Below are 20328 nucleotides of genomic sequence, written 5' to 3'. Positions count from 1 at the left end.
GCAGTAATGCAGCACGGACTGAAACATTATTCTTTTTGATCTGTAAATCTTTTTTGGATATACAGAACGTTCACAAATGGATACCCATTTGGATTCTACATGTGCTGCAATGGCGGTAAATGGATTTGAATCGTGAGGGGTCGGGAGAGTTGAGTCGTTATATCCCGACAATGTAAGAACTCTGGGGCGCGTCTAACAAAGAGCAGGTAAACAAGGTTAGATTGAGGTTAATACTGGTAGGAACCACCTGGTTCCACCAGCCCACAGGAGATTATTGTGTCCGTCCGTCGTGCATCCAAAAATGGGAGGGGTGGGGCTGGGTGGAGAGGGGAGGGTGGGGAGGGGCTGGGTGGGGAGGGTGTGGAGGGGCTGGGTGGGGAGGGGAGGGTGGGGAGAGGCTGGGTGGGGAGGGTGGGGCTGGGTGGGGGGTGGGAGGGGTGGGGCTGGGTGGGGAGGGGCTGGTCACCCCGTCGTGCCCTTATAAAACTCAACGTTTAACCTACTCACGCCGGCTTGTGCCCGCCTTCACAGTCGGCCATATTTGCGGAATACACCACGCCGCCATTGACCCTGGCCATTGACCGAGCAACCCAACGTTCCTACCAGCTCCCTCCGCAGCAGGAATGTGTTATATCAATCAGAATAAAATCTCATGAGATTAATTTGAAAAGAAAGTCTTCCAAGAGGGTGGTTTCCCTTTGATTTGTAACTGCTGCACACTGCACTCATCAACTCGCTAACATCTGAACCACGTGAAAATGTTTGCCGCCCAAACCTCAGCATTAAGGCTAGGGTTATAGAGATGAGGTTAAGTTAAAGTTAGGACAAAGGGGTTTAGGAATCATTTTTTGGCCTAGAGTATGGTTAGATACTGTGGTAATAGTTTGGGGTAGGACTATAGTCTGGTTGGCAATGTGGTTATGATTAAAGCTGAGATTGCAGTTGGCAAGTGTGGTTAGCGGCTCGGGGTTGGGGTAGCGGCTGGTTAGATAGCCTAATGGCGAGGGCTAGTGGTAATAATTGGTTGACTGGTGTGATTAGGGTTAGAAGTCGGGCTAGGATCTGGTGGACAATGTATGATTATGGGTCGGGAAAGGGACCAGTTGGTGAGTTTTACGTCTGACATGATTAGGGATAAGAGCAAGGCTCGGGTGCGGTTAGCTAACGCGATTCACTGCCAACAATCCGCCTTTCCAACGCATCGCCAAATCTTGTATTTGTTCGTTCTCTCTTCGCTCGCTTGCGGCGTCCGCAGCAGCCTCACGCTCACCGCGAGCACCGAGTCGAGTTTTCGGCGGACGCTCTGCAGCCGCGAAGGGAAGAGCGACGCGGCAGCGGCCGCCGCGTCGCCGGTCCCGTGTCCCAGCGTCTCCACGGCCGTCCACGAAGCGGGGCCCGTTGGCCCCGTGGACCCGAGCCACCGAGGGCCGCGCGAGTTCCCCGCCGCCAGGTGGCCCGGTGCGGCCGACGAGGGCTCCTGCACGTCCCGGTAGCTGCGGGCCTCCGTCTGTGCCACTGGGCGACGCAAAAAAAGACAAAGATCTCCCCATATAGCCTGAACAGATTGTTGGTGGCAAGTGCTGTTAGCGAGCACCTACGAAGGCCGGGCACGCGGCACACGAGGGGGTGGGTGGTCAGCACCATACCTGGCCACCTTTATCTCCCTAGTGCCGATGTTTATACATTGCACCAGGTACTCTTTTGAGGCTGAGGCGAGGCCCAGGGCCGATTTAGATCATTGTCATTGGTGTTGGCCGTGAGTGGGAATAGAACTCGGGTCGACGGGTTCGTAGTGCAGCGCGCTTACCGCTACACTACCGTGGTGAACACGTAGAGCCACTCGCGACTGGTCGGTCCGGAGTCGATAACCTCTATTCAAGGGCATGCGAAAGCCAAGTAGCCCTGAGTTCAAGTCCTCCTCGGCTATGTCTCAAACCATCATCCCTCCTCCTCGGACGAGAAGCACTACGTGGTAAGTGAACAGTGATGTTGCTATGGATAGACTGGCCTCTTGTCATGGGAATGTGGAATTCTTGGCACTGCCTCAAGGCCTGCAAATAAGAGGATGGCTGTCCATGTTCATTTGAATAGGGAGGCAGACTTGAAATACATTTTATTAATAAAAAAATTGTATGGTGTGGAGAGGCCTTGATCCAGCAAGAGTGGACAGATCATCATAAAGGAGTTTGTTCAATTGCGGAGGTGACCGTTGCACTCTGGGTTTTCCAGATCAAAATGTCTCAGCGACGTTGATTTACATGCAGACTATTTACAGGTACTGGAAACAGTCGCAGCAAAATTAAATATTGCATATTAGTGAAGCATCCATATCAGTCTTCTGCCGTACCTTCTGCACACAAGTAAAATTGCTCGCAGTGGAGTGAGATAGGTCACACTGCAGACCACATCTCTCCCCCTGTATCACGAGGCCAATGTGGCTAACGATGGTAAATCAACCTCGTGACTGACATGGCACGGGGTGGGGCATTGAACAAGCAGTTGACTGGCAAAGGGCTGAAAATCATGATTCATCCAGAACAGAAAAGCTTCATTAAATCTCAAAACTCTTTTCTAGAAGGGCTTCATTTGGATATTTGGGAGGAAACCAGACCATGTGGATGAATCCCACGCCAAGGATGGGATAATGCTCAACAGTCTGCACAGACGGGTTCACAACCCACTTGCTGTACCATCTCCCGGCTGCGTCACGCAGCCCAGCGGGTGTGAAAGTTTCTCAAACCAGCAGGATCCATCAGCCCGTGCTGACAACAAAACACATCTCTGGACCACAGGTGTATGCCACCACACCCCGTCTGGCTCAGAGATAGCTGGAGGGTTAGCTGGCACGTGAGCAACTGTTCTGACGAACGTCAGCGTCAACGCGGCGGGGCCCACCCTTGTGGTCGTAGGCGAAGACAAGAACAGGCTGCGCGTCCCCGTGGCAGCAGAACGCCACCATGTGCTCGTGCGGGTGGAAGTGCACGTCCCGCACGGGAGCCTGGTAGCCCAGCTCCGAGTACATGGCCACCTGGTCTCCTGCAGCCAAAACGGTGGCACACCAAGACGCGGGTCAGGCGAGTTCACTTCACCAATGCTGCTGGCTCCCCGACTGCGGAGGGAGCGAGCGACTCTACGTGACTTTACCGAAAGAACCAAGAAGATGAACCGAACGATGTCAAGGTTGTTATCGTGGCGCAAAAGCTCGCACAAGTCGAGTCACTGAGGTCTGACGGGCGTCATCTGTTTGCAACTGGAAAATACTGCCGGTGAGTCATGATGAAGCATGCCACGATTCAACCCCTCCCACCCACAAATATTTGATCGTCACAACTCTAGGTCGTTATTGCTTTTTTGTGCACCTCTTACCATCTCACTTATTCCATATGATATGTACAGCTCATTTTCGCTCAATGAGCCGAAATGTAACATATGCAGATTATTTACAATCGTCATGAAATGTAAATCCTGTGATTCTTCAATGATTTTTGGGTTAGGCCAGGTAACAATCTGGTCAAATTAGTATCACTACGTTAAGACGAACACTTCTCGCAATCAATTGTTCTTCAACTTTGCGGTGAGCTGAAACAATAGCAATTGACGGGTTAAACGCCGGCTCATACATGTGACAATTTAAGTTGTGTGGCTGTGTCGTGTGTTGGAGGGTCTTAACGAGATGCATTTTGCTAGATCTCTATCACTATGTGGCCTAACCCAAAGACCAATCATGAATCATAATATAGGCTGATAAAACCCAAATATTTAGTAAGCTCCTGCTGCAGCTTGCAAACACGTACTGAAGCCGCATGTCCCGTCACATCACGCTGGAGTCTAGCGCATGTGTAATGACGTAGTGACATCTACTGGTTGGAAAAGGGAAGCGCGGGTACAGGCACCACTAGAAATATCATCCAATCCCCAAGGGAGAGGTATCTGGGCCACAGGTGGAGGGCGGGGCTAGCCGAGATACTCCGGGAACCGGCTAGAAGGTTCCACGAGAGGGCGTGGCTGGAGGTGGAGCCTAGACACGCCTGCAGCTATATAAGCGGAGGTGGACTCATAATCAACGTTTTTGGGTCAGATCGCGTTATCTATAAATGTGTCGTAACCCTCCACCACCCGACACGGCCAATCAGTAAAAAAGTGTCACGTTGACAAAAGACAAATAGTTCACTGCTTTAGCCCACCGGTGTGTTGAAGCGTGAAACCACAACATTTACAATTTGAGTACGACGTTTCGCTGGTAATTGCATCCAGCATCATCGGACAATTCGCCAGAATGGTGAGGCTCTGCTATGTCTCCCGTTTAATATAGAGCAGCAGCAGGGCGACTCGTGGTCGGTGTGGGGAGCCTTGGGTCCGGACTGCGTTGCTGCTCGCCGTCATCTCTCTCCGTCGTTCGGCCACGTGGCGGATCTCCTGCGAAGTCCCACCACCCTCGCCGGCACATCGCCAACCAGCGGCGATGCCGGGAGTGGGCAGACGGAACCACGCTGTGGGATCGACCACGTGCAGCCTGTAGGGATGCTAATATCTATCTGTGTACTCGGAGAAGGAAGAGGGTAAGGTTGGCCTGTGGTGTGCCCGAATTTGAATAAAGAAGAGAGTACCCTCTACACGACGTGTCACGAAGTCGCTCATTACACATGCAATGACTAAGAGAGAAGATATTTCCTTGGAAAAAATAACGCGGACACTCTTGAACAGCTTCAGGACCGTTAACACTGTGAGCTTTCTGAAAAGCATGCTTACAGATTTGAGAATTGCAAAGGCCCAAAATATATATGGCTCATTGAGATTGTAACCAGTATACGAGCGTCAGCTTACTATCGATGTTTTCGCACGTGTCAACCTGTGATCATTTCTGTTACTCAGCATGCAATATAAGCAAACGATCATTGACTAAAACAATTTATCAATTGTATTCGATTCCAATAAAAACTCTCCATATGTCAGTAATTCAAATGACAGTTGCACTTAATCACCAATGAACCAGCATTTGGATGGATTGTCAGACGTTTTGGAACAAATAAAAGTAAAAGAATATCCAAAGCATGTTATTTATGTCAGTGTTACATTACCTTGGTTGACAGCTATCATCAACTTAGTCTACAATTACCATCCTCATCATCCCTTTCGGAACTCCCACTTATCAAGGCTGCTCCATCGATGAGTAGAGTGCCACGGTGGTGAGATGTTAACTCCCTCGGCTGGAATACAGGAGGTCGTGTGTTCAATCCCGACCCTGACGTCTGTATATTTGGAGCTTGCATGTCTCTCTCGTCATAGTCGCGTGGATTTTTCTCTGGGTCCTCCGATTTTTCCCTCTACATTAAAAAAAGATGTGCGTTTTTGGCTGCTATAAATTTCCACACGATAAACCACTTAATTGAGCTATCATTATTTGTGGCCAAGGTCACTTCATAAAAATAGCTATATAGCTCACCGGCCTTGCCTGGTAAAATAAAATAAAAATTGTTAATATTCTTGGTTCTTTCGGTAAAGTCACGTAGAAGGGAAACAACAAAATAACATAAATATAAAATACGTGACTTTACCGAAAGAACCAATAATATGAATCCCTGCAGTCACGTAAGCTTTAAATACAAAAATTGTTAAGTTAGTTATAAAATGAACAGCGATTGTACTATTGTACAGGAATGTGTCATTTTCACTGCTTGCTCTGAACCACTATAGAATATGAGCACCACCTCATGCTCATCTGGGCATAGGGCCATAATACTTGTTTTGTTACTAATTAGTCTGTCTACTTGACGGACCTGTTCTCCACCTGAGGACGGCTGCTTGCGTTGTGGCCAAAACGTCGTGAGAATTATTTTATTATGTTTTATTTTTATTATTTTATTACTTCCCTTCTACGTGACTTTACTAATTAGTAATTTAAGTATTACTTGTATAGATTAGTCACTTAAATAAATGACAGGCAGCAGGACAGATACCATGATGTGCTTCTGTTGCGTTGTTCTCAGCTGCAATCGGCTTCCTGTTGCGTTGTGTGCAATGTCTAACAAGGGAATATGATGTTTCTCTCTCTCTAAAAGTTTTGTATATACGGTCATACAAATAAAATGCAGCAAAAACTGAAATCCATCTATTGAAAAACAACATTAAAACGACACAAACTGTTGAGAACAACCTTCTCTGTCTGAGAATAAACTCAAGTTACAGGTCAAGGGCATGCAAAACTTCATGAAAAACACCACAACAACAAAATAACACTCGTTTTAAAAATATTATAGTTATTGTACTGGCAAGGTGATGCTATGCTGAATTCGAGAAGCCAAGAATGCACATGTCTTGGTGTACTTCACCCATGTGACCCAAAATTTGGGGTCTTTATTGAAATGCCTCAATAATAGCATTCAAGCAGTGCCATTCTGTGCACCAGGGCCACATTTTAATTTGATACAAGCAAATAATGGGCATCCGCACATACACACACATCATACATATACGCATACACATTCAAGAGTGGCTGTGGAACGAAATAAATGCTTTTTCTACCAATAAGTCACATGCAACAAAACGCTGCATGACAGTGAATATGTTCCTGAACATTATTTCAGACTATGGGGTCCATCGAGAGAAAAAATCGTGCAAAACACGACTGTCCTTAACCATTGTTATTTTGATAATTAATTTGTTTTATTTTTATTATTTTATTATCTCCCTTCTACGTGACTTTACCGAAAGAGCCAAGAATATGTCCTTAACCAATTCATTAAAGACCTAAGGATGCTCCAAAATCTTACGGATGATCCAAATGCACATGGGCTCGGAGATCGAAGTCAGAATCAGAGCCTGCAATTATCCTGGAGAAATCCGATGAGCTATGAAGCTCTTTTTCAGAGATGTCGAGTAAAGGCAGATCAGAAAGTTCCAACTATACAAAAACAATTACACTGGTCAACACACTTTTTCTGGCATAAGGTATTCCAACGGTTTCAAGGTAAGTTTGGGGTGCGTTGGTATTGGATCGACAAAACTGTCAATGGTAAATACCAGCCAGAAAACTAAAGCAGTAAATGTAATATTTGTATCACAGATCAAGGCTATTGTAGCAATGTGACTATATCATTTGACTTAAACCTGAATAAACACATCTAAAGTACACGTGCGTGTAGAGCTCCATCTAATTGTGTTATGGTCTCCATTTGTTTCCTGTCGACAAACGGTATTTGTATTGTGTTTATATACCGAGGAAGCATCGGGCAAGGATTACTGTATACTGGTCAACACACTTTTTCTGGAATAAGGTATTCCAACGGTAATTTTGGGGTGCTGATTCCAAATCTGGCATCAGTTTTTGTCTATCACATCAGGTTTTTGAGATATCGAATATTGCATTTTCAATAAAAACTGCAGAAGAAAAATATTAAATAAATGTGGATATCTACATAAAATGATATTATAAACACACTATCCTAAAAATACAGCACCATATTTTAACACTAAAGCAGTCACTGACTCGTAACAACTTGCAATCATAAGTGACAGAGGTAATTTCGGGTAAAATCAATGAAAATGGGGTATGCCGATAGCATAAAAATGAGATGTGATAGAGCAAATTTGAGATCAGATTTGGAATCAGCACCCTGAAATTAGTCTTAAACAGCTGCAAAAGTCCAGGTCAGAAAAAAAAATTTTGTTGTTGACCAGTGTTATAGGAGTGCAAGGTATAGGAAGGTAAGCAAATCACTCTAAATTATAAAAAAACTAAACTATATTTATTTTTCACCAGCTAAAAAAACCCACTGAGCTATTAGTTATTTTTCAGAAGCGGCGTGGCCACAAATGATGGCTCAACGAAGTGGCTTATCACGTGGAAAGGCATAGCAGGCAAATAATCTAAAAGTCACCGGGACATCAAGGGCGTGACATCGCGAGCTCAAGTTCACACACCTGCACTGTGGAACATCGGGACGCTGGTCACGGGCTCTTGTGATTGGCTGTCCAATTTGTGTCTAACTCCCCCTCCCCCCCTGTTGGCAACGTTAACCTAAGGGGGAAGGCCACATGCTAACGTACCTGTGAACCGGTAAGCACTAAGTGGGCATAGAGTGGCAATCCTGAGAAAGAGCCACTCACACCAAAGGGCCACCCAGGTATAGAGATGAATTGTGTTTGCCCCGTCTGGTCCACACAAACACACCCGAGCGGTGATGATGAGCTCAACGCGCCTGTGCTTTCTGCGTCTGTGCACGCTGGCCAAACAGCGCGTGTGCCAATGGATGAGAGAATTTCCACTGCTTTAATAAACTGAATACTTTTTTTATTTTTCTCAACTGTGGTGCAGTGCCATTAACCTTGGCCGTGCAAATACAGCTGTCCAGGAACCAGCAGGTCTGAGCCTAGGTCATTAAGCTTGGTGCTCATTATACGCACCTCAACGCATCACATTTGCTGCAGTAAAAATACATACAAATTCAATCCAATGCACATCCCAGCGCATTACGGCTCATCGCTTCCTTCCTTCCTTCTAAAATTAGAAAAATGCTGTTTTATACTATGGCCATCAATTTTACCAGGGTTATTACGATGTTAGTGTGCGCATTGTCTGTGTATGTAAACACAAATACCAGAGGCCTTTTTGTCTCGAAAGACAATTCTTTTGCGCCTTACGAGGTCAGCTGTAGGTTTTGCAGCGCCTAGAATGACTTAGTAGGCCAATCCTTGAGTGGCAATCGTTGGCGCAAAGCCCGGGCAGGTTATTCTGGAAATCCTGGGTTGTCCATGCGTCATGATCCCCCCCTCGGCCTTGCTGGTGATGTCCAAAGGAGTGCATAGCACGACGTTCGGTACCAGTTTGGCTGCAGGGGCTGCCGGGAATGTGCCGCTGTGCGTCACAAAACCGCCTGAGGGGCCCCACTCCTGATTTTCTGTCGGGGTTTAATCCCTTAGCCATTGACTCTCCCGAGACATGATAATTGGTTTTATACCCATTTATCTGGCAAAAAAACTGACACCTTTTTTATTATAAAAAACGGTGTCAGTTTTTTATGATAAAAAAGTGTCAGTTTTGTTGCCAGATAAAAGGGTAAAAAACCAATTATCATATTTTGTTACTGGCAAATTGAGGTTCCAATGGTGTAAATGCTTAACCCCGAGCTCTCATACTCTGATGGTTCATTGTCCTTGAGTTGTGCGCCTTTTGGCGTCATCTGGTCCAACACCATGTGAGACTAGGCTCTAAGGAAAGCTGTCTCGGGTGTGGACCAATCAATTTCAAGGACAGTGCATACATTATCAGAGTTATGTTTTTTGTTTGCATTCCGACTGCAGGTATTGTGGTCAATGCAAACATGATTCCTTGTAAAAAAAAAGGTGTCAGTTTTGTTGCCAGATAAAAGGGTAAAAAACCAATTATCATATTTTGTTACTGGCAAATGAGGTTCCAATGGTCTCCTGAGACACTCACAAGGCAGTGAGAAAACCGCGTAACCCTGGGAGGGGTCCTTACCAGGTACCGACAGCCGGGCCAGCTGTGCCTGGGACTCGTGTAAGGCAGGGTCGTCACGCCCTGAGGTAGTTTATCACAAACTACCCGCTACCTAAAAACATGTGCTGTTAACATGCACCTACTAAGACTGGCAGAGTGCACGAGTGGATGGTGTGACCAGTAGCACGGCTATCCACCATTGTCTTGCAGCTCCCATCTTTTGTACACTGGACCAGACACTCGTTTGAGGCTGAATTAACATACAGTAGACCGGGTAATATTCAGATATCACTTGCCACGAGTGGTGCAATGCCAGGAATTAATTCCAATGGAGCTGGGATCACAGCACAGTTCAGTGGCCACTGCAACACCACTCGCACATAAAAGACAGAGACAAAGATCCTTAAAAGACTGTGCTGTTAGCGAGCACCTATGAAGGTCAGTAAAGCACCACACCCAGCCCTTTGTGTCTCCCCAGGACCAATTCAGATATCATCACGGGTGTTGACCGTCAGTTGGGGAATCGAACTCTGCAAAGCGGCTTCATAGCACAGAGCACTAACCGCTATGCCAGCGCTCTCCACACACACTCATACATGCACATGGCATTTAAAGAACTTGAACCCATTCGAAAAAAGGTCCTAACGCATGAGGTGACAGCAGAAAGGTGTGAACAGTGCTCACAAATATACAAAGGGGGCAACGCTTAACAGCGCTAACTGCCAAGCACGTTGCACTCTGTGGGCTCAGCCGTAACACCTTGCAGGTGACTTTTAAAAGACGTGAGGACGGAGGGACCCCCCGCTTTGAAGACTGAGACATCAAGGGAAGACCTGGGAGCTGAAGCACACACGTTACGCTCACAGACTGCCGGCGTGGTAGGGCGTGCGGAGGAAGAGGGCGGCAGGCTGCCAGATGTGAGAGGGGAGGGGGGGGAGGACCCTGCAAGGAGACGGGGCTAAGCAGGTGCGCTTCAAGTGAGCTCTCAAGAAGCCTCATTCAGGACGGACTTGGAGAAGTGACAGGAATGTGGCCCAAGTATTGGCTGACAATTGACGGTCAGTCAGCCGGTGTCAACTGCCTCTTGAGGAGGTCAGCCAAGAGAGATGTAAACTATTGCCACACACACCTGCCTGAAACATAAACCGCTGTGGAGTGCTCCTAGCCTATGACTATGAATGGGATTTGCTGCAGAAAGACAACCCACATTTGACTACAGCACAATCAAGGGAAAATCCGCACAGCTTTTACAGCAAAGTACCGAGGTTTAATTTGTGATGCACTCCTAAAATCCCACAGGAGGGCAAGCCGTGTACAAACACCTGAGCAAAAACTTAAAGGAAATATGTAACCGACAAAAAAAACAATTATGATTTCGTAGATACATACTCAGGATTTGTGTTGCACGTTGTCCATTAAGAGGATGAAACTTTGTAAGTGACAATAAAGACTTAAAATACATTTTCAGTACTGCTCGAATGACACTGATGTACCGATAGCAATTATTAAAAACACTCCAAAATATCCTCTTTCTAAATCTCTCTTTCCAATTAACAAAGCCTCGAAAGCATCTTGGAAGCCTGCGATACATAACACAGGTGTGTATCTACCAAATAATGGATATTTTACACTATGAGACCTCCTTTACCAGTGGAAAAATATAGTAATAGGTTTATACCCTTTCAACTGGTACAAAAACTGACACCTTTATACTAGGCATCATGTTTGCAATAACCACAACACAAGCAGTCAAAATGCAAACAAAAAGAAACAACTATGATAATGATATAGGACAGTGCATATCATTATCAGAGTTGTTTCTTTTTGTTTGCATTTTGACTGCTGTGTTGTGGTTATTGCAAACATGATCCCTTGTATAAAGGTGTCAGTTTTTGTACCAGTTGAAAGGGTAAAAACCTATTACTATAATGGCTATTTTGTTTTTTGGACTGCGTCTTTTTTTAATAACATTTCCGTACAATTAGTCTGTATGTTCCAGGTGGTAATCGGAATTTCAGATTAGCATGACAACGTCGATATTACAAACCAAAGCACAACGATCACAGATCTTCCCGTGGACACGTTGGCCAACACGCACGTGCCTGCCTTGATCCCAGGGTTAAAGGACACACCGGGGCACGTGGAGGCCAAGACCAGGAGCCAGTACCCGTGTCGATGTTCCAAACGTAAGCCACGCCATCCTCGCTGCCCGATAGCAGGAAGGTTCCGCAGGGGCTGACGCAGCTGTGCACGCGCTCGCGCTGATTCGAGGCCCCCGTGAACTTCCTGGTCACCTGCCTGCACAGACACAGGCCGGTGCCACGACTCGGAACGCTGCGTCGAAAGCTGCGCAGAGTCTAACGGTTATCGCAACTTTCCTGGTGACTCATGCCTGCGATCCAGCGACTTGGCAGGTTGGTGTTGTGGATGAGGACAAGATTGTGCATGCAAGATGCCCACCAGCAAGGATAGCAAGGTAACCATAGGATGTATGTATGTGTGTGTGTTGAACTTCTTTCACATCGTACATAGCCAACCGTGCTCATCGGATGTGCGGGGGAAGGACAACAAACTAAACACAAAAAGCAGTTCTTCAGAAATGAGTTTTCAATTTAGATTTAAAAGTGCATAGCTTCAGTGGCTTCCTGATATCGGAAGAATGCATCAGAGTAAGTATGTTACCGATGTACATCTACACGCATGTTCTCCGCTTACATGTGTATGTACTTTATTGGCACTCTGGTGTTTTATCACATGCAAACTACGCTGAAAGCCCAATGAGGCGTAATAACATTCGCCTCATGCCGCAGATTACAAGGGGCATATTCACTCACACTCGGACGTCGATGAGGCGCAGGGCGCTGTCTCGGGCGTGCACAAGCAGCCTGCGCCCATTGGGATGAGCCCATAGGTGGTTAATGGGGACCCCCTTGAGGTCTGGCTCTTTGATCTCCTATTTGGGGCGGGAGAAAAGCACAGGGACCATCAATCGGCACATGGCAACAGGACAACGGCAAGCTGCGCCTTTACAATCCAAACACATTTATAATCCAACAATATTTCATTGTGTGGTGACAATACACAGCTCACAATAAGATGGTTCAGAGCTCTAACACATGGTTGGAGGTCGAATCAGCCCATCCTGAGTCTATCAAATGATTATAAGTCAACAATAGCCATTCTAGAGAGAGTCTGGTTAACACCACGGAAATGTGAGATTTCCACAAAAGACTGCCAATATAAATTAGCAGCACCCAAAGTCAGGTGAGCAAAGAAACACTTTGAATTGACTTTGGGGTTTACTCAGAGAGGAATCACAAGCAAAGTTGTGCTTGAGGTGTTTGGTCAGCCATACTGACACCCATGCCAACTCATATCCCAAAAGGTGAGTGTCTCACACATTCAGTTGGTCCCGAGTGCTACCTCCAGTAACAAGGGAGGTGAGGAAAATCAACGCACACACAAAGCCATTATTTCTTCTCTTTTCACTAATTTTTACCGAATTATATTCCTATTATAACATCGGCATCATGCCATAAGGCAAGGACATTCTTATTCTGACTTCTCACAGATAGCAGCACGCAAATCTAGATTAGAGAATATGCCCCCCAAAAATGACATTAAGAATTAGCTTTAAAGTCACTTCAAATTGCCATCTTAACTGATAATGGATGCAATCCTTCAATATTATATGCCCCTTTGGTTCGTGTTAATCAAACCAAATGTTTAAATTCTCACAGTGGAAAAATGCGAAATAGCATGAAAAACTAGATTACATTATTCGTTATTTTTGCCGTTCACTGTTGACTGAGCCAAAACCATCTACTCGCTAAACCTGAGAACTTAGCTTAGCAGACAATTACCTGAAACTCGGATGAGTACCTAGTGTCTATATGATGACACTACACTGCTGAGACATGGCATTAGTTTCCAGAATCAACCCGGACACTTCTTGCCAGCACACACTCTTGAGCGCCACTGGTCAATAATAACACATTCCTGCGGAGGGAGCTGGTAGGAACGTTGGGTTGCTCGGTCAATGGCCAGGGTCAACGGCGGCGTGGTGTATTCCGCAAATATGGCCGACTGTGAAGGCGGGCACAAGCCTACGTGAGTAGGTTAAACGTTGAGTTTTATAAGGGCACCACGGGGTGACCAGCCCCTCCCCACCCTCCCCACCCCTCCCCACCCAGCCCCTCCCCACCCTCCCCTCTCCACCCAGCCCGACCCCTCCCATTTTTGGATGCACGACGGACGGACGGACACAATAATCCCTTGTGGGCTGGTGGAACCAGGTGGTTCCTACCAGTAACAACACTCGACTTATAATGCTCACAGTACAGTATTTGCTTACTCTTGCAGAGAGCGACTCTTGGAGAGAACGTCTCACAATCATGAGGAGCCACAGACAAGCGCCAAGGACAACCGCATGGGTTGTCCTTGACGCTTGTCAAGTTCGCCCCCCAAAGTACTGCGGTCTTCTAATTACTCAGGTGTAATCGGCAAATTAATGAGTGCTTACATGTGGCAGGACACTGGAGAACCTGGAGAAAACCCACGTGTACGGGGGAGTGGGGGGGGGCAACACTCTATCCCCGTACAGATGGAACAGGTGGAGTCCACAATTTGGCTGCACTGCCCTCTCCTGGCAAGCCAAGCTTGTGCACCTTGATGGCCACGGGCAAAAGAGTTTCTCAGACGCTGTCGCCTCGACAGACCTGGTTTTCACCTGAGGACGGCTGCTTGCGTTGTGGCTGAAACGTCGTGAGAATTGTTTTATAATGTTTTATTTTTATTATTTTATTACTTCCCTTCTACGTGACTTTACCGAAAGAACCAAGAATAAGTTTCTCAGCATTCAAGTCATCATCTATTAAGTCCGCCTACACAGTGCTGGCTGAGAGGAGTGCGCCACCATCGTCCTGGATTTACATTTACTTTATTACATTAATGAGTTTCAATGAGTTTCATGACAAAGTCAAAAACAGCAAATACCTACCAAAAAAACCCCATGGGCAGTAGGGAGAAAATTCAGTCCACCGCAGACAATTTAAGGTCCCCAGTCAAGACCCATGTAAATTGCCCATTCAAGACCAATTTCACAAGGCCACATCACACAATGGCAGAATGGCTCCTGTAGAAATTATGTTGCATAATAAAGATGGCCTTGAATGGCTGCACATTGGTGAATGAGTGTGATTAATTTCTATGCGTAACCCATGATGCATTTAGCAGCATTGATATGCGGGATTTGGGATGTGTGCAGCTGCGACACTGCTTTGTGATGTTCACCATATATTTGTCGGGAAGTTACATTTAAAACCCCAGAGGAATGTATTCGTATATAGAGGCCCTTAAAGTTCACCACCCAGTGATTCATTGAATTGCCAAGATTGAGTGTCATGAGATTATTCAATCATTGTGTCACCTAAATGTAAACATTTGCATATAATTAACAAAAAAACATGAATACTCTATTCTATCGTTCGTTTCTCAATTTGCTTGTCCTGGGAAGGCTCGCGGCGGCAGCATATTGAGTAGAGTGGTCCAGACCTCCCTTTCCCTGGCAACGAACTCTAAATCTTCCCGATGAATTCCCAGGCGTTCCCAGGCCAGCTGAGCGACATAATCCCGCCAGCGTGTCCTGGGCCAGGCCCCGGGGTCTTCGCTCAGTGGGACGTGCCCGGCAGAATTCCATGGGGAGTCTACTGGGGGGGGGGGCGGGCGGGGCATCCTTCCCAGGTGCCCGAACTACCTCAACTGGCTCCTCTCGACCCGGAGGAACAGTGGCACGACTTGGAGGCTCTCCCAGATTACAGAGCTCCTCAACCGATCACGGAGAGTGAGCCCGACAACCCTGTGGAGAAACCTCATTTCGGCCCCTTGTACCTGTAATCTCATCCGTTTGGTCATTAGCCAAAGGCCATGACCATAGGTGGGGGTTGGAACGTAGACCGACCTGTAAACCGAGAGCTTTGTTCAAGAAATCAACTCTCGTTTCACTACCATGGAATGGTACGGCACCGGTACATCATACTCCCGCAGCACCTGCCACAAGACATTACGGGGAACACGATCATATGCCTCCTCCAAGTCTACAAAGCAAGAGGTGGACTGGAGAAGCATACTCCCATGACCCCTCGAATATCTGGGAGAGGGAAAAGAGCCGGTCGATTGTTCCACGACCCTGACGGAACCCGCATTGTTCCTCCTGAATCTGAGGCTTGACCAGCTGGTCCAGCCTCTTCTCCAGCACATCATGTCTATCTTTCGATTTAAAGCTTTCGTGACTGCAGGGATTCATCTTCTTGGTTCTTTCGGTAAAGTCACGTAGAAGGGAAGTAATAAAATAATAAAACATAATAAAATAATTCTCACGACGTTTCGGCCACAACGCAAGCAGCCGTCCTCACCTGTTGTGGCCGAAACGTCGTGAGAATTATTTTATGAAGTTTTATTTTTATTATTTTATTACTTCCCTTCTACGTGACTTTACCGAAAGAACCAAGAAGATGAATCCCTGCAGCCGTCTTCACCTGAAGACGGCTGCTTGCGTTGTGGCCGAAACGTCGTGAGAATTATTTTATTATGTTTTATTTGTATTATTTTATTACTTCCCTTCTACGTGACTTTACCGAAAGAACCAAGAAGATTCATGTCTATCGTTTATTGTCAAATTTACATTTGAATCACAGTTCCTATGATCACTGTTACATTGTTTTATAGCTTTATGTTGGTGATTTCGAAAACGTTTTGGTTTAGCCATATTTGTTTCTTGTAGTACAGAATTAGACTTATAACTTTAATCTAAATTGTCTTATGGTTGTTATTGTTTGACTTGCATTCCACTGGGATTTTTGCACACAGCGTTGTAATACGGTGGGTTTTTTTGTGGAAGATTTGCTGGTTTATCCAGGATGTTTCTGTTGCGTGTCGTCGCTTTAAGATGTTCTCCGTTCATATTTTGTTTGTTGCGGTTGCACCCGACTCAAGAGCCGCATGGCTCACAGTGCTATACCTAATAAATGAAACTTGAAAACATGAAACTTGAAATATCATGAAAAGGGGTGAAGACTAACAATGGGGTGGTGGGACAGCCAAAGGACAGAAAATGCCCAAGATAATGTCCACTGCAGAGTTGGAGCGATGAACTTAGCTTGCGTGGGAGCAAGATGGATCATGGCATTATGGGATCATGGTGAGCGGTTGAATTGTAGGAAGGGCCTAATCTACCAGTGGAGAGGTCAAGGCCGATGATGAACACTAAAACATAATTCGGCTCTAACTAATGCTTAAGGAAAGCCTTCAATCTGCCGTGATGAACAGAGCTGCTACAATATTCTGACTTTTACAATAGATTTTTTAAGGTTTCATCACAAATTTTCCACATCAACCATCCGACTCCAAAAAGTATTGTAAACTGTGTCACCCGGCGATGGGATAGGCCTGAATAATTTGAAGTATAAAATTGAATAGCATTATTTCTTAATACAGAAAAGGCGTACTCGGGATCTTAAGACTCGTTTTAGCTGAGTCTTAGAATGAAATGTTTGACCAATTCCATTTTAATGAGTATGTTTCAATTTACATGAACTTGTTTCTGTGCGTTGGTGAGATAATACCATCAAATATGCTACACACGAGCATCTAGTTTTATCATGGAATCTGCTAGCCAAGTGCACCAACATGACCATTAAGAATTCCCTGAGCTCTGCAACTGCTAAGAGTAACATGTGTTATAGGCTGCGGGGGATATCACAGGAAAAGAGAATGCTGCGGCAAAATTCATTGTTGTCTGTACTTCTATGCTCCCATGTATATGCTTCGCGTCTTCACCAACCCGCATTGATCAGTGACGTGGGAATTTGGTGAAATAACCCTCACGTCCCCACACGGTGTGGAGAGGCTCTCATCCAGCAGTGGATGAACTCAAGCGCTGGACTTGTACAACCGCACATCTTTACTCGACACGTTCCACTCGTACCTTGGTCACTGCCCAGTCGCGCAAGGGGTCGCTGTTCGCTGTCTGACTCACAAAAGTTCGCCATACAAGAACAACACCTGTGCTGTCGCCGCTGAACATCTGCAGGCCTGTGGTGAAACAAACAAGCGGGGATTTTGTATGGAGCAAAAATGCAAACACACCGCTCGAGACGCTAAACAAAGTCACACACACACTCCTTTCCCAGGCGCCTATTGAAAGAATTGCTGAAAAATTCCCCACCAAGGTAAAGTATGTCTGCTTGAGTTTCTAAGCATTCTGTTCATGGTTTTGAGATAGAAGCAGTGTGCATTTTTTTTTAATGCTGTGTATTTGGGTTTTTTCTCCTTTGCATCTATTATTATATAACCTTGACCACAGCGACCGGAGCATGTTTTTTTTCACATCAGCAAAAGGATTCAAATATATACATCAGTATTGTAAATGCATTATTCAGAATTATAGTATTCCTGAGGTTTTTGTGATTTGTGTATATGCTATAAAATCTGGCATTCCACAGATTAATTTATATCACGACCATCAGACAATGGGTCAATCAACAACCAAATCCAGACAATGTAGAATGTGTGGGCAGAAGAAATGCATGAGTGCATCAACAACAGCAGGCTAATGTCTGCGGATGTGTCACAATCATGCACAATTAGCTGCCCTTTCCACAATTAACTTTGTAAAAATGAGAATCTTTCTCTTACTAACACTAGGTGGTTCTGAGCAAGTGGAGCCCATGACACATTGTCACAGAAGGGCCAAATTACACTTGATATTGTGTGGGGCGGCACTTATCGACCAGTAGATTGACGAAGGGATGTTGTGTTACTTGCATGATTTACAATGACCACTGCCAACATCCCAACGAGTGGCACAGCTCATAAGATGGCCAACATCAAATATAATTCCGAAACGTACATTGGCAGTCATTCAGAAGTGCACAGGCAGATTTTACCAAACGCATGATCACAATGATGACGCAGATAATTACGACAACAATAGGCAACAATAGATAATAGTAATGATCTTCTTGATTCTTTCGGTAAAATCACGTAGAAGGGAAATAATAAAATAATAAAAATAAAACATAATAAAATACAATTCTCACGACGTTTCGGCCACAACGCAAGCAGCCGTCCTCAGGTGAAGAACAGGTCTGTCGGAAAGACAGCGTCTGAATGGGCACCACCATGCTTGGCAGCGTATATTTAAGCTGGGTTGGAGGGGGAAGGGCGCCTTGACAAAGAAATTTGCATATCAAGAGGAATTTAGCATGTTGTGCAAATCTGATCAAAATATGAGCTTGTACTTGCAACTATGATTCTCCCACTTTCCCCACCACAGCACCAGCTTGGAGTGGTTCAAGATGGTGGCGACCGATTGATGACGACGACGACGACGACGACCACGAGGACGCATCACTTACCATCCGCGTCGAAACACACGGCGTTGACGTAGCCTCGGTGGCCGTCCAACTCGCGCAGGAGCCGGCCGTCGCGCGTGCCCGTCGCGCCGCCCACGTCCCAGACTCGAAGCATGCCGTCGTATGCGCCCGTCACGGCTACCGCGGCGGTGGCGCCCGGGTGCAGCTGCCCCGCGTACGTGAAGCAAGGGTGAGGCAGCACCTTCTCTGCCGCACGCACGCGGCCCTCCACGTTCCACAGGCTGTGATATCGGCAGGGCGGGCGAGAGAGTGTGCGCCGCAGTGAGCTGGGTATTTGGCTGCGAAAAATTTCCACATGGTGATAAGCCACTTTGTTGACATATCATTTGTGGCCAGGTCGCTTCAGAATAAGAGATGTAATAGCTCAGTGGGCCTTGCCTGGTAAAATACAAAATAGTTAACAGTTAATTCTAGATTTGAAGCTTTCGTGACTGCAAGAATTCATACTCTTAGGTTTTTCGGTAAAGTCACGTAGGTAAAAAAGTTATAATAAAAATATAATTGAAATAATAATAATCATTTTATTTCTATTATTATTTCAATTATATTTGTATTATTTATTTTTCACCTACGTGACTTTACCAAAAAACCTAAGAGTAGTTAACAGTTCTGTGCACCCCAGCATTTCAGCACTTGCTGATGGCACATGTCCGTGAAGCTCCCTCCCTGCCTGTGACTGTTAAGTTTTCCGTCTCCTGGCTTGCAAGGGTATGGCAGTAAAGCAAGTGGATTAATATCTGTCCGTACAAAGAACCTTCAGTGTTACCACCCTCGCACAAGTAGGCTTTCTCCGGATCCTCAAAATTCACTCGCACACGTATAAACAAGCATTAATGCAGTTGGTCATACGTCCAAATGTAGGACCATACAGCTGTGACAATGATTGGCAACGACACTGGCTGCCTTCCCGTCTGTCTCTGATTTCCCGCAACTGTGAATCATTACCTCGCTCTGAGAGCGAACAAAATCTGTGCGCATTACACATTTATTCTTAATATCATGAAGCCATGGGAGCATGGTTCCTTTGGCTGAGAGGTAAAATATGGCTGCTGGTCTCTGTGAGCCACACCAGACGCGCTAGTCCAATACTGCAACGGGGTTTGTTGAATCGTGTAGACACCACCGCATGTGTGGGATAGCTGACTTATATGGCTGTGAGGTGGCTGGTAGGAAGCAGTACAGAAAGTAGGTTTCTGCAGCTGACCTATCTGTGTAGATTTTTGAGTGCTGTGACGTAGCAAGCGTTTCTATGGGTGCCCTTGATGTGCACCTGCTGAAAACAGTCTGTATGGCTAAATGGGGGATTTTCGATTTAAAGCTTTCGTGACTGCAGGGATTCATATTCTTGCTTCTTTCGGTAAAATAAAGCGGTTTTCACACCTGATGATGATTGCTTGTGTTGCAATTGAAACGTCGTGAGAATTTCATTGTTATATT

At 45.9% G+C, this 20328-nt stretch overlaps 1 protein-coding gene across 6 annotated transcripts in view; it reads right to left on the bottom strand.

The window, feature by feature from the left end:
- The window catches only part of AHI1 (Abelson helper integration site 1), a 76118-nt gene that overhangs the window by 33424 nt on the left and 22366 nt on the right, over nt 1–20328 (bottom strand). For all 6 annotated transcript variants that reach the window (XM_061569426.1, XM_061569428.1, XM_061569430.1 and 3 more), the window contains exons 15-20: nt 18874–19112; nt 17442–17548; nt 12292–12410; nt 11625–11755; nt 2896–3036; nt 1271–1515 (exon numbers count right to left, since the gene is read on the bottom strand). In XM_061569426.1, the coding sequence (XP_061425410.1) occupies nt 1271–1515; nt 2896–3036; nt 11625–11755; nt 12292–12410; nt 17442–17548; nt 18874–19112 (982 nt within the window). The remainder of the gene's footprint in view (nt 1–1270; nt 1516–2895; nt 3037–11624; nt 11756–12291; nt 12411–17441; nt 17549–18873; nt 19113–20328) is intronic.

This window comes from Lethenteron reissneri, chromosome 43 (assembly GCF_015708825.2).
Source record: "Lethenteron reissneri isolate LAM-NWPU_2019-01 chromosome 43, ASM1570882v1, whole genome shotgun sequence".
Lineage (NCBI taxonomy): Eukaryota > Metazoa > Chordata > Hyperoartia > Petromyzontiformes > Petromyzontidae > Lethenteron > Lethenteron reissneri.
This window is presented reverse-complemented; position numbering and strand designations above follow the sequence as displayed.